Here is a 13,610-nt window from a genome sequence, read left to right as displayed (position 1 = left end):
AGACTGTTTTCATTAAAACCTAACTAAAGTAAATGATTTATACTATTTAAATCATCAAAGTGTTAAACAAAATAAGTTAAGTATTGCTTAATGTATGAAAAAAAAAATTTGTGTCTGATAATTTTTTTAACAATAAAATGTATACGTAAATATTAATTATTAAAAAGTAGTTTTGAAAATACCATGCAAGGAGTTAACTGCTTAGAACTATTATTTTCTAGTCAAGAAAATTCTTATACCTAGTTTTTAACGTAAAAATTAAAATGTTTTCACTTGTGTGAATTTAAAAAAACATACAATATATTAAACAATGACAGTTTTAATAAATTTTAAGATATAAAAAAGGGTTTAGGATAATACTAAAAGTAAGATCATTAAAAATTTTCTTGAAAATTTCTAAAAACTCCACAATATTATTAAATGTTATATTTTTTTAATACATGATATCTAAGAAAAAAATATCATTATAAATTAATCTTATCTAAAAAACTTAAACAAAGAATTAAGGTGTTTAATTATATCTGATTATATAACTTTGTTTTATTATTTTGTGCAACTGGATTTTTTTTAATTATAAGAATAAAATGGTTTGTTGTTTAAAACTTCTACATTCAAAATGTTTTTTTGTTGAATGCAACATATTTTGTGGAAAAAAAGTTTTAAATTTTTTTTTTTAATATTTTTTTTTCTTCAATTGTAATAAACGTCCTAAGACGATCAAATGCAAACTAGCTGTACTACACTTGGTAAACTAGACTCTAGAGCAGGTTCGGCAAACTGAAGTCCTAAATGTGCTTTTTAGCTTTAAAGAATCTAATGTAAAACAACAAGTTTTTTTTAAACAAGTTTAAAAATTGCTGTTTTTTATTTGTGAGTAAACTTTTGACTGTTTTATGTTTATTTCATTACGCATCTGCTCTCTACATAACATATTTTGAATTTTAAAAAAGTTCTATTGCCCTGTGAGGATTTTTTAGTAAACCTGGCCTGCTCCTTATAAAAATCTTTTAAAGCCTATTATATAGTGTTTAAAACTTGTTGTTGCTTTGAAAAAAGAAGTTGTTAAACTTAAACGTTAATTTTATGTAAAATTTAAAATCTTTTTTAATTTCTAGTTCCGTATAACCTTAAAATCTAGACTCTGATTTAATTAACTAATTTTACTTTAAGCACTGTTCTTTAGTTTCTGTTACATTACTAAATTCAGCATGTTAATTATTTTGTTACCTTTATTTTTTAACAAGTTATCGACAACTAATTGCATAAACAAAAGAATAATTAAAAAACATGCTGTATTTACTTTATATAAATAAGTATTACAAAGATTGTAAAAGATAATTTAATTCATAAAAGTTTGAAAATCAGTTCATTTCGTTTAAAGTTTCTTATTATAGTTTTTTTATTTAAAAAGAAAATTTTAATGTGTATTTTTTTTTTTACATTTTGAAAAGTGATTACAACTTTAGTTATAAAAATCAAAAAAAAAACTAAATTAACAAGATATGCATTTATTTTTATCAAATGTTTAAGTTTCATAAAATTTAAATAAAACCAAACCTTATTAATATTATCATTATATGTTATTCATTTCATACAAAAAAAAAGGGTCTACTAATTTTTTTAATTAGTTTTTTAGAGTTAAAACTGATGACTTTTATATTTTTTAGAAAAAATTTAGTATCTAATTTATTTGTATCATATTTAAAGTACTTTTATACGACTTTATGTAACCTGTCTAATTAAAGTTGAGAATTTATAAATAGGTATTATTTTAAAGCTTTAATTAAGTATTAAGTAACACTATCAAGTTAAAGAAACACTAAATAAAGTTGAATGCTATTAAAACAATTATTGTCAAGTTTCAAAATCTTTGCAAACTTCTACAAATTAAATATAGTTAATAATATTTGTTAAACACTGTCAAACGAATATAATTCTTCATTATGTCCTACAAATATGAAAATTTATTCCAGATTGTTCCATTCGTTAAAAAGATATTGAAATAGTTTAAATATGAACTTAAAAGAATACACATAAACAAATAACCATTACTAAAATATAGTAGTAACTTAACTTTTAAATGCCAAAAGTAGCATAAAAGTTTAAAATATAATTAAGCTTAGTATACAACAAAAACAAGGACAAAAGTGAAGTTGTTGAAATTCTGAAGTGTGGAACTAACTAGGGCAATATTTTCTAAACTGGGCCATTACAGAAATTTAGGGGCCATTAGCAGCAAAGGGGCCAAGGAGGCCATGAGGTTATAAATTGAAACTTACATTAGTAGTTGTGGAGTTGACGATGAAGAGAAAAAGGGAAGCAAAAGTCTTTGGCGTTTTTAGTGATAGTTTAGGATAAAAATTTAGGATATTTAGGGGGCCATAAGCCCTACAAGGCTATTGTTTAAAACTTACAATAGATATTCTGGGTTTGAAAAGCAAAAAAAAAATGTTTCAAGCAATTTTAATGGTAAATTGTTTGAGAATTTTTTTTTTTGCTTTTCAAACCCAGAGTATCTATTGATATTTAGGGGGCCATAAGCTCTACAAGGCTATTATTTAAAACTTACAATAGATATTCTGGGTTTGAAAAGCAAAAAAAAATGTTTCAAGCAATTTTAATGGTAAATTGTTTGAGAATTTTTTTCAAAGGGGCCATAGCTTTTGTGACATCTTAAAATGAGCCTTTTGTACCAAAAAAGTGTGGGAAACACTGAACTAGAGGTTTAGGTTACAGAAAACAAACGTTTAAACTAGACCTTATACTAAAAAATATCTGTATAAAGTGAAAAAGAATAGCTTATATTTTCTTCCGTTATATAACATAAATAATGAAAAAAAAGTTTTACAATAATAAATTTAAAAAACATTTTTTGTACGAAAACTAAAAATTTGTTAAAAAGCTGCTAAAACTAAGGTTAATATTGTATATTAGAAGCTACACCTATTTTCCATTAAGAGCATTAAACTTTTCTAATTAAGAAATGCAAACAACATACTATGTATACGACATGCTTTTGAAAAACTAAAATGTTTGAGTTTCATATAACATAACACATATGAAATACATGTACTGATTTACATAAAGTCATTTTAAATCATTAGTCAGTAATAATCAATAAGTTTTTTTTTTTAATTACGAAGATATGTTTTTACTATAATCTGTAAACAAGTGTAATAACAAATTTCGAGATTTTAGGTATCGCTGTTTACAATATTATTAGCAACAAAGGTAATTTCGAAATAAAAACCTGATTTTTATATAAAAGTTTTATAGTTGTACATTTAGTTCTATTTTAATATCTATTTGAAAATTTCACTTAAAGTTTTTGTACTTAGGTTATTTAGTCTTTTAAAACTTTTAGTAATATAAACTCTTGTTACAAAAAAAAACTTTCCAAGTAATGCTACTATTAGTAAAACCCTTGTTGGAAAAATTGTTTGATAATTTTTATGTTATTAAAAGGCAAATTTGTTGTTTCGTAGATTTATAAACATGTTAAAAGCTGTTTCAAACTCTAAATTTAAATCAAAAACGATTATCAAAAAAGAAAAAAAAAGTTGTATTTAAAGGCTTACATTGGCTAATGTTGTAAAGTAACAACTTAATCTAAGGTAAATGTACTGTTATAACATTAGTGTTTTGAGTTATTTAAAATTCTACGAACCTAAACATTTTTTTACTCATTTATATTGTAATTTTACCCTTATAAACTGGTTAAAGACAAATTTTATCATTTTCAAACTAAAACATTTGCATTCCAATGAGAAAGTTTTTTATCAAGATAACAACAATTTTGTACAAAATTGGTGAAGTTAAAAACCTAATGACAAAAAACACGGAGATAACAATAGTTAAGTAGAACTTATTTTGATTAAGAATTTTGACTTAGTTACAACTAAAAACTTATTAACAAGTTTTAAATCAAAACAATAACTTTTTTAAATGGTATTCATTGATTTTTTTTTAACAAGAAAATTTTCATATATCTTTATGTATACAAGTTGTTAAATTTTTTATAAAACTAAACAAGAATAGTCTTTTTTTTTTAATTTCAGATTTTTACTTTTAGTTTAGTACAAAAAACTTTAAATAATGAAAAATAACAATTTAAACTATATAATCTCACATAGTTTATTATTTTAAATGCGTGTATAAGAAACATTAAAGAAAATTTTAAATATTAAGTTTTACTAATTATAAATGATTACGTAGTAGAATATGTGTAAACATTTGAACATTTTAAACAAGGTTTTAGTTTTCCGATTGCATTCTGTTTGTATTCTACTTAAGGGCTGGTTTTTCGTGTTTCACTTCGAGAACTCTCGGTCCGTCGAGTTGGGGTGTTTTTATTGGAGCTTGGACCGTCAAGATACCATCTTGTGACAGAGCTGAAGTTATTGAAAGTGGGTCTACATCTGAAAAAAAAGCTCATTAAAAGTGAATATTAGTTGTGTTTATTACGTAAAATGTGTAGTAGATGTGTTTACAGTGTTTTTTTGGAAACAGTATTTCATTGGGCCGTTGTTTTTTTTTTCGGAAACCGCCGTACTAAAGAACATATATATAGAAAAAAAGAAGATCACAGTTAAACAATTACTAATACTAATGCTGACTCGTAGTTAAATTAACAGTGTATTTGTTACCTTATACTGTAAATATTAAGTTGTGTTTTTTTTCACAATTCGTTTTAAACTAAAAGATATATCTCCAAATATTTTGTCCCCTATTTTAGTTGCAGATAAAATTTAAACTCAATATTTTTTTTAATGTGGATATTCAAAAAATGGTAATTGGATAACGTTTTGTAGCAAATATTCATTGTATACGATTTTTTTATAAAGATTAGTAAAAAAAAAGAAAAATGTCAGATTTCGAATTATTAAAGCAAATTATTTTATTTCTTTACTTTACTAATAAATCTAAATTATTTTACTTAAAAAAAAAACTCTGTACTACTAATAGTTTACAACTGTTAAAACTTTTAACCATGACTAAATAATCCTTTTTTATCTTGTACTCAACAAGCATTATGACGTCACACTAACTGGTGGGGATGTTGTACTTCCTGGTGAAGTCCCGCTTCACCATGCCCTGGTCGTCCTTCTTCTCCTCGTGCCTGCCCTGCACCTCGACCTGGTCCCCGACCGTCTTCACCTTGATGTCCTCCGGGTCGAAGCTCTTCACGTCCAGCGTTATCTTGAACATGCCGTCCGCCGTCGACACCTGTTGTGACGTCATAAAAGTTTAGTTCAAATTGTTTTAAGAATTAAAAATTTAAAAAAAGCTAAGACTTTGCTTTATAACTTTTGTTTATGGTTTTTGTACCTAATATTAAATAAAAAGATCAAAAAAATTACTGCAATATTGGCTGTAAATATTAAAGTAAATTTGCAAACAAACATCGCTTCTGCCTTCGCTGAGTTGTCTGCTGAAAGTTGGTCTCGTCATCATGCTGTCCATGTCCATTCTCCTTGACACGCTGCTCAGTGGGTCCCTCTGGCGGAAGAATCTTCTTCGCGCCAACTCGAAATCGTAGTCTGTCATCGGCATACCAAAGTCCTGAATTAAGTACATTATATCATGAAAAATATACAAATTTTATTTTAAATTTGTAAAAAAAAAGCTGTATTTATTTTTCCACTAATAAAACGAAAAGAGTTGAAGTAAGTGTATTTTAAGTTAGAACTATAACTATAAAACTTAGCATTAGTAATAAAAACTGTACTTATTTGATTAAACTATTTTTAAAGATTAGTACTCTTAGGCTTCTAACAGTAACAGTTTAAACTTAAGGTGAAAATTATTGTTTATATGTTTTTGATTTCTTTGTGCAACTAAGATTTTTTAAGTGAATTTTCTGTTTCCAGTGCTTGTAAATTTTATTAAACTTATTTTATCTAAAAAGTATTCATCTACTTTGAATTGACTGTGTAGAAAAAATACTTGAATACATTTTAACCAAGATGATATTATAACAGTACTACTTTTAAATTTATTTTATTACCTATGCAATTAGATTTTAGAGCAATATTTAAAGATTTAAAACAAATACAGCATTTTAAGTTTTGTACTTGCTATAACTTAACAAATATTTAAGAAATACTTAAAATGCAACTCACCCTGCTCGAGCTCCAGTCCCTGAATGGGTCCCAATCAGCATAAGTTCCCATATAAGGGGAAATATTTATACGGCGTTCCGATCTTTCTCTATTCGACATACTTTTTATATATGTATGCTGAAATAAATGAACAAAGTTACACTTTGTGGTTTCAAAACTGAAGTTTTTGTAATTAATAAAGTATCACTTGAATTATTCTGAAATATTTGCTTATGCTAATTTTTATATAGATAATTAAGTTAAACTACTTTTATGTGTAATAATATTGGTATAAGAAAACTTAATGTTTATTTAGGTAGTATTTTAATTTAGTAATAAACTTTTAGTATAAAGTTTTTCAAGTTAAGTGATACTTAAAATCTTTAATAATTTCAAAAATACCCATGATCAACAGATGTTCACAATGTTAAAGTTTTCATGTATTTATACCATATTTGTAATTATAGAGAAACATTTGATTTAAACAACTTGTATTGCATGTTTGTGTAGATAATGAATTAAAATTAATCAATACAATTAGTTGTGAATTTTTAGTTTATTTTAAGAGTAATAACTAAAGCTCTGAAGTTGAATTCAAGAAAAAAATTACAAATTTATTAACTCATTAGTCTATCTATAAAAATATGTCTAACAAAGTTAATCAACGAAACTGAAAGCATATTTACCTACTTTAAAATTTTTATTAAAATAAAGTTCTATCTAGTTTTAGAAAAATGAATTTCATTTTTAAAAGTTTACTACCAAAAAAGATTTATTCGAAATAAAAATTTTAATGTATTTAGCAAAAAGTCAAGCTTTCCTGTAACATTTAAAACATTTTGATAAAATTGAATTTCTAATGAACTATGTAAAACAAATAATAAATTCTTAAAAACTGCTTGCTTTAATTGAAGATCTACACATTATAAAAACTACAAATGCTAGAAAAACCACCAAAACAATTTGGTTAAAGTTTTCACATGTGTTACTAAAACTAAATAACTTAAATATATCAAAGATTATATAAAAAAGAGTCATTCAAATAATTTTAGATTTAAAAAGTAAAAAACGCACTAACACTTATTGAAAATAAAGCTATTTAAGCTGTTATGTTCAAAAACTTGAAAACCTATTACTTCAACTCTAAAAAGTGCAAACAGAATTCGATAAATCGAAGTTAAAATCAAACTTGAGTTGTGATACACCTGCGTAAAAACCATAAAACCTTAACCTACTCAGCATTGGTAATGAATTAGTATATACTGTTTACTGTTATATAACCTAGTCCCTCAAATCGTCTTTGTATGTTATTGGTGTTTTTAAAAGTCACTATTTTTTGTCTTGATCTTGTTCTCACAAATATAAAGAATCTATAAAAGTTTTTGCTTAGCTTATGTTTTTGTTTGAATTACTTACGTTTTTGTTCTTTAGTCGACAAAAATTATCTACTTTTTTTTGCTGAAAAACAAAAGTAGTTCTAACAATAGTAAAAGCTTTTGTAGATTTATTTTGACAAACTCACTAAACTATAATATGACTAACATCAACTAAACTTAGAAATGTAAGACCTAAACTTAAATATCTAAAAAAAAAATTGAGACTTTTCTAAAAATTTTAGTTTCATAAAACGTTTTACATGCCCATCTGTCTGTAACATGTTATTATTTTAATTTAAAATCTAAAAAAAAAACAAATTTTCATGTTTATTTTTGAGTGGGGAAAATTATAGAAAAAACTTTTGCGATTTGTATAAACATTAAAAATACGAAAAAACATTTCTAAAGCAAGCAAAACTTCAACATGAAATATGGGCGACACTAATAGACATTGTTTTATGTAAATACTTAAGCATGTTAAGGGAAATTTGTTTCTACTTCAATTAAATGATTTAAATCGGGAGTTTACGTTTTACGTGAGCAATTTATGTCTATCCTTAAAAAGTTAAAAAACATTCATAATGTTTCCAAAAGTAAAAAAAAAACTTAAGTGAAGTATTACTTAGTTGAATTTTAAAATTTATATTTTACTTAAATAAATACCTAACATTTTCCTAGTAACTTTTTCGACATTTTAAACAGTTTTTATTTAGTTTTTGGTATGATATACGTTTTATTCTAGCAAAAAAAAAATACTGTAACAACTTAGTTTGATTATTTTATTAAAAAACATTTAGTTAGGTGATATATGTTGTTTAAGAAATGACAAGCTAAAACATAATAGCATTCAGACAATTTATAAGATATTTATATATGTCATTAGTTTAAACTTTATTTTTGACTGTTTTTATTAAAAAAATTTAACTGTAGTGCTAAACTTTTGAACTTTAATTGGAATAAATTTAGAACGATTTAGAAATTTCATTTAATCACGTTTAACATTACAAAATGAATAAGCAAAACACAAACAAACAGTTGTAACGGCTTTAATTTTGTATAATTGAAAGCAGTCTGGTACATTATAAGTTTTGAATTTAGTATATAATAGTTAACGAACTTAATAATATTTTTTCTATTACTGAAAACTTAGGTTAAAAATATCTATTTAAGCTCTAAAATATAATACTAGAAATTAAAACTCAAAAAGTTTCAAATTAAATACTTAAAATAAACTTAAAAATGATACACAATAAACAAAAAAAGAAAAACTTAACTTGCTATATTTAATTTATTTTTTCAGTATTCAAACAATAAGCTATAATAACAAAATAATAAACATTACTGCACACTCTTAATACAATTTAGAAGCTAGTTGAGGATAAGAAACATGCAAAAGTGTTTCTATTTATACACATTATGACGTCACAAATCTCTGGAGATCGTCAAACTTGGATTTTCTCCGCAGACGTACAGCTGCTGCTTAGTGACACAACTTCTTCTAGAACGCACAAGTCTCATCTTTATTATGACGTCATATTGTCATACAGGTTTTACGTGATAAAATCTTTCATAATTAATTGACACTTTTGTGTAATCGTTTAATTGGGCATACTATTTTGAGTGGCATGAATATAGCCGATGTTTGGAAGCTTTAAATAGTATATTTTCTAAACTAGGTTTTTATTTAAAATGAATAAACTTTGATTTACTTCACAAAAAATTTCAAAGGTGCAATACAAAACGTTTATAAAATAAAAGTTAAAATAGTTTTTTAAAGTATTTGTTAAAAAAAGAGTTTTTAAAGTTTAACTTTACAGAAACAGCTTAACTTAGATGAAATCTCATGGTTTTTTTGGTAATTAGTTTAGTTTTTCTATATATTGAACTTTTCAGATGATAACATGCTTATTAATATTAAAGCATGAAATTGGTTAATAATATGAGTCCTTATCAACAAGAAATTATTAATGTTTAAGCTGTTTAATTACAAATAAAAATTTGTAAAGTTTTACAATTTAAGTAAACTGCATTGTACTTCTTGGAAAATGTGCATTTTAATAAAAAAAAATCTAAAACGAAAGAGCAATAAACTTTGAAACTATCTAATTTTTTTTTAGTTTCAGTTCAATAAATCTAAGATTGAAGTATAAAACATTTTTTTTAGCAAAAATAAGTTCTTTAAAGTAATTATTTTTTAGTTATGGTAGTTTTAAATTCCTCCAATACAATCTAGTTAGAATTAATAACAAATATAAAGTTTGAATTTGGTAACCCTTAAAAAATATTTTTTAATAATTTAAAATAAAAAGTTAGAAAAAATTAATGTATTTTTCTAACTTGTTTGGCCTAAATATTAAAATCGTATGAGAAGTTTCAACAAAAATCTTTTAAAAGGTATTTAAAGTGATACTTGTCACAATTAATAACTTGAATTAAAAACTAGCTACAATATACTTTTTATAACGTAAGATTTTTAGCATAATTACGTTTATTTTTACTTATGTATTGACACTAAAAAACTTTTAGTACTGTTACTGATATAGTTTTAATAAGTTTTGTTTTTTAATGAAACTATAGGAGTTAAAATTTTGGGTTGATAATGAAAGTTTAATAAAAACGTACTCGAATAGAACATAACTTACTTCTAAAGTTTTTAAGCGAGTATTTAAAATAAGATTTTAGTCGGTTTTGAAAAGGTAAAAATTTAAAAACTCATAGAAATCACAGCTTTTTATTAAAAGTAATAAACACAAAGTTTCATCTTAGTTTATTGACAAAATTAGAATAAAAACATAGTTTTTTTTTTTTCATTTTTAATTTTCATAACATTTAAACTTTAAAAGTTTAATCTTGATAACATTTAAATAGCATCGTACTTTAAATAACAAAAAAGTCTTTTTTAGCTATCAACTTTTAAAATTTTCAAGAAAAGTTTAGCATTTTAAATTTTAACCTAATTTTGATAACCCTAAGTAATGTGCTAGTAAATTTTCAGGTTTCTTTCATTAGTTCATAGATAAAAATAGTTTCCAATACAAATCAACAAAAATAATCATAAATACTTTATTTAAAGCAATCTTTTCAAGTACTTTGGAAGCAATGTACTAACAACTTAAAACCTATCTGTTTGAATAAATCATATTTTTTTGTAAAGTAGATTCAAACTTAATGTTTAGTTTAATATTTTAAGTACTTTTTGTACAGGTTTTAAGTTTTTTTTAAAGCTTTATTTTATTTTTACAATTTGTAAACGTTGGAAAAAAAAGAACTAAAACTCTCAGTTTTCAAAAATTTTTTGAAAACGAAAAAAATGAGAAACCATCAAAATCAAATTCATGCAAATGACTTGTTTATATTCTTTAAAATACAATTTTCAATTTTAAAAACTTTCGTAGTTAACGCTATACACCTTTAGATAGTTAGTTTATTGAACAAAAACAAAAAAAAAAATTGCTCAAAATTTTTTTGGTTCAATGACCTGGATAGCAAAAAGACCTCTCGACAATCGAGTGGCATACCTAAACTTATTAATAACTATGCATAAACAAATATTAAAATTATAATGAGCTAAAAACGAAAACGAAGATAGTAAAACATAAAGCATTTAAAGTAAAAAAATTTTTATAAAAAATATTTTAAAAGAACTGCTTGTGTTATTTATACTAGTTTTCAGGTGTAAATCTTCAAAGTATGTTAAATTTAGTTAAAGTATAAAAAATGTTAAAAGAGTAATTTTACAAAAAACTTTTAATATTTAGAGTTTGAAAGGTTTAACAGACAAAAAATAAATTACAAAATGTATACTGAATGTTTAAATTGAAAACTTTAATGTTTTTAAAACTATCAAAACTATGTTTGGTTTACATACTACATTACTATGTAAAAAAGATAAAACTTTATAAGCAGTTTACCATTGTTTGTTACTTTAACATACAAACTGATTTAAAAAGAAGTTCAAAGATACTTTCAAGTTAATGGAGTTTTAAAAAGTTTTCAACTAAAATTCTATCAAAATATCTTTGGTTGAAAATAAAATAAAATATTTTTTTGTTCTTTAAAAAACAGTTCTAATGTCACAGCCGGCGTCAATGCTTTTGATACTGACAGCAGCAGAACACTTCAACAGTTTTAAATAATCAGGTTGAGTTGTTCAAACAACAGAATATGCAGGTACAAATTTAATTAACCGTACAAACCGATACCATTTCAATTAACCGAACACGTTCCATTTCAGCGGTTATGCTAAGCAGAAAAAAATTTGAAACATACTTACGTTATTAAGGAATAACAATCAAGACCTAACAGTAAAGTTAAAAAAAAATTGTTCCTGAAACCTCTCTATGTATACTGTATACATGTTTTAAAATATTAAAAAAAAAATAGTGAGTTTTTACCATTATAATTAACAATGTTTTGTTGAAATAATAATTTTATAAACAAGCCGGGTAAACATCCAAAAGAGTTATATTTACCATCGTTAACTTGAAAATTTGAAATTTGGTTTCAGTTTGAATGCTTAATACCAACGGAAACGATTCACAAATGCGCGGAGCGTCTTTTTTCACGAGCTCAGTTAACACTATTATTTATTAAATTTTTTCTTTAAAACGTTTTTGAATAAGTTAGAATTAAGTTAATAATTCATTTAAAAACTGAACTTTTTCGACTAAGCTAAAGTGTAAAAATTTCGGCTCGTGCAAAAGTGTCGCTTCGTGCAAAAGTGTCGCTCCGTGCGAAAGTTATAGTCGTGCATTTCTGACACCTTTCCTTTCATAACATTTTTGCAAATACTTTTTTATTAGTTCATACGAAGATATCTCTACTCTTGAGTATAAAAATGGGTTAATAAAACTATTTATTGGCAAAAGCACAATAGAAGACAGAGGGTGTACAATATCAGGAATTTTGAACCCAAAATAACTAGTGTACGTAAATGCGATTATTGGTAGCCAACAAACTATATCTGTAAGCACAACCAAAAACACTCTTATCATAAATTTCCTTTAGTTTTTTGGTTTTTTCCTAGAACGGTTTTTTACTTTTGATGATCTTATTTCAAAAAATATTAAAATATATCCCACTGATATAAGAACTATTAAAAGCAAGTTAAAACTCATTAAAATTAAAGAAAATCTTTTAGCTAATAAAGATTTTGAATAAAAATCAGGTAGGCAAACTGATGACGAACTGTAAAAACCAAAAGTGTTTTTTACAAAAACACTAGTGTTTGGGTGTTGTCTCTTCATTTCATCTACATTCATCAACCAGTTTTTAAAAGTTGTTGGTACATGCTTGTACTCTGATAGTAGAAGTACAAAAACTTCACTACTATATTCATTTTCACTTAAATCGGCAAAATTCACAATTGAGTCGATGGTTTTATTTTTAAGAAACATGTTGCTTGAAATGAGCATACTTTGCATGAACTGTTTTTGTAAAACTATAGGTGTAACCGATAACAGTATTGGTATAAACCAGCAAATGATAAGCAAATAAATAACTTTGTTTTTAAAGGTGTATAAACTATTAAATGGTTTATAAACAGTATATAGTCGAAGCCAAGTCATTAATGCTAGTAAATTTAAGGATGTTTGTGATGAAACTATGGTGAGAACTCCTATAACATTGCAAGGTAAGCTGGAACGCCACTCAAGGTCATTTAAACAATATTTACCTGAAAATTTCATTGAAAAACATGTTAAAGTAGCCAAAACAAAGCCAAAAATTATATCGGAAATTGACAGGTTGATAACGAGTATAAGGTTGTAAAAACTAACCAAACGCGTTTTGTCAAGGTTTTTCATTTCTATATAGCACTTTACTAGTGCAATCATATTTAGAACAAATACTGCTAAAGTAGAACACCATATATACTTTCTTAAAGTTGGGTTTTTAATTATTTCTTCTGCTGAGCTTATTGAGTTATTCATACATTCATCTGACCTATCAGAACAGTCTAATTGGTTGTCATTAACTTTTGTTCTACTAATTGAAACTGGAAAACCTGTGACGCAATTAAAATGTGTTTTACTTGAACAATACTTTTCGTCAGACTGATCTGTGCAATCAAAGTTGAAATCAGAGACCTTTTCAATTTCAATGATTTCATCTTGGTTGTAGTCGCACATAAAAT

General features: G+C 25.0%; 1 protein-coding gene across 1 annotated transcript; it reads right to left on the bottom strand.

Moving 5' to 3' along the window:
* Window positions 1–4,118: 4,118 nt before the first annotated feature.
* Window positions 4,119–6,270, bottom strand: LOC145837749 (alpha-crystallin B chain-like). Its single transcript, XM_082945187.1, has 4 exons — window positions 6,123–6,270; window positions 5,404–5,562; window positions 5,049–5,226; window positions 4,119–4,418 (listed from the first exon to the last, which is right to left on the bottom strand). Exons 1-4 carry the CDS (start codon window positions 6,219–6,221, stop codon window positions 4,285–4,287), a joined length of 570 nt encoding a protein of 189 aa, XP_082801313.1. The 5' UTR covers window positions 6,222–6,270; the 3' UTR covers window positions 4,119–4,284.
* Window positions 6,271–13,610: the final 7,340 nt, after the last annotated feature.

Source organism: Thalia democratica, chromosome 6, assembly GCF_965202585.1.
Source record: "Thalia democratica chromosome 6, ktThaDemo2.hap1.1, whole genome shotgun sequence".
In the NCBI taxonomy this organism is placed as follows: domain Eukaryota; kingdom Metazoa; phylum Chordata; class Thaliacea; order Salpida; family Salpidae; genus Thalia; species Thalia democratica.
This window is presented reverse-complemented; position numbering and strand designations above follow the sequence as displayed.

What these genes read in the sequence shown, in the direction of transcription:
- LOC145837749 (XM_082945187.1), bottom strand. Translation starts at nt 6,221, where the DNA reads ATGTCGAATAGAGAAAGATCGGAACGCCGTATAAATATTTCCCCTTAT. An exon ending in TCAGCGAAGGCAGAAGCGAT is followed by an intron (nt 5,227 to 5,403) that starts GTTTGTTTGCAA and finishes ACGTCACAACAG; the next exon opens with GTGTCGACGGCGGACGGCAT. An exon ending in GAAGTACAACATCCCCACCA is followed by an intron (nt 4,419 to 5,048) that starts GTTAGTGTGACG and finishes CTTTTTTTTCAG; the next exon opens with ATGTAGACCCACTTTCAATA.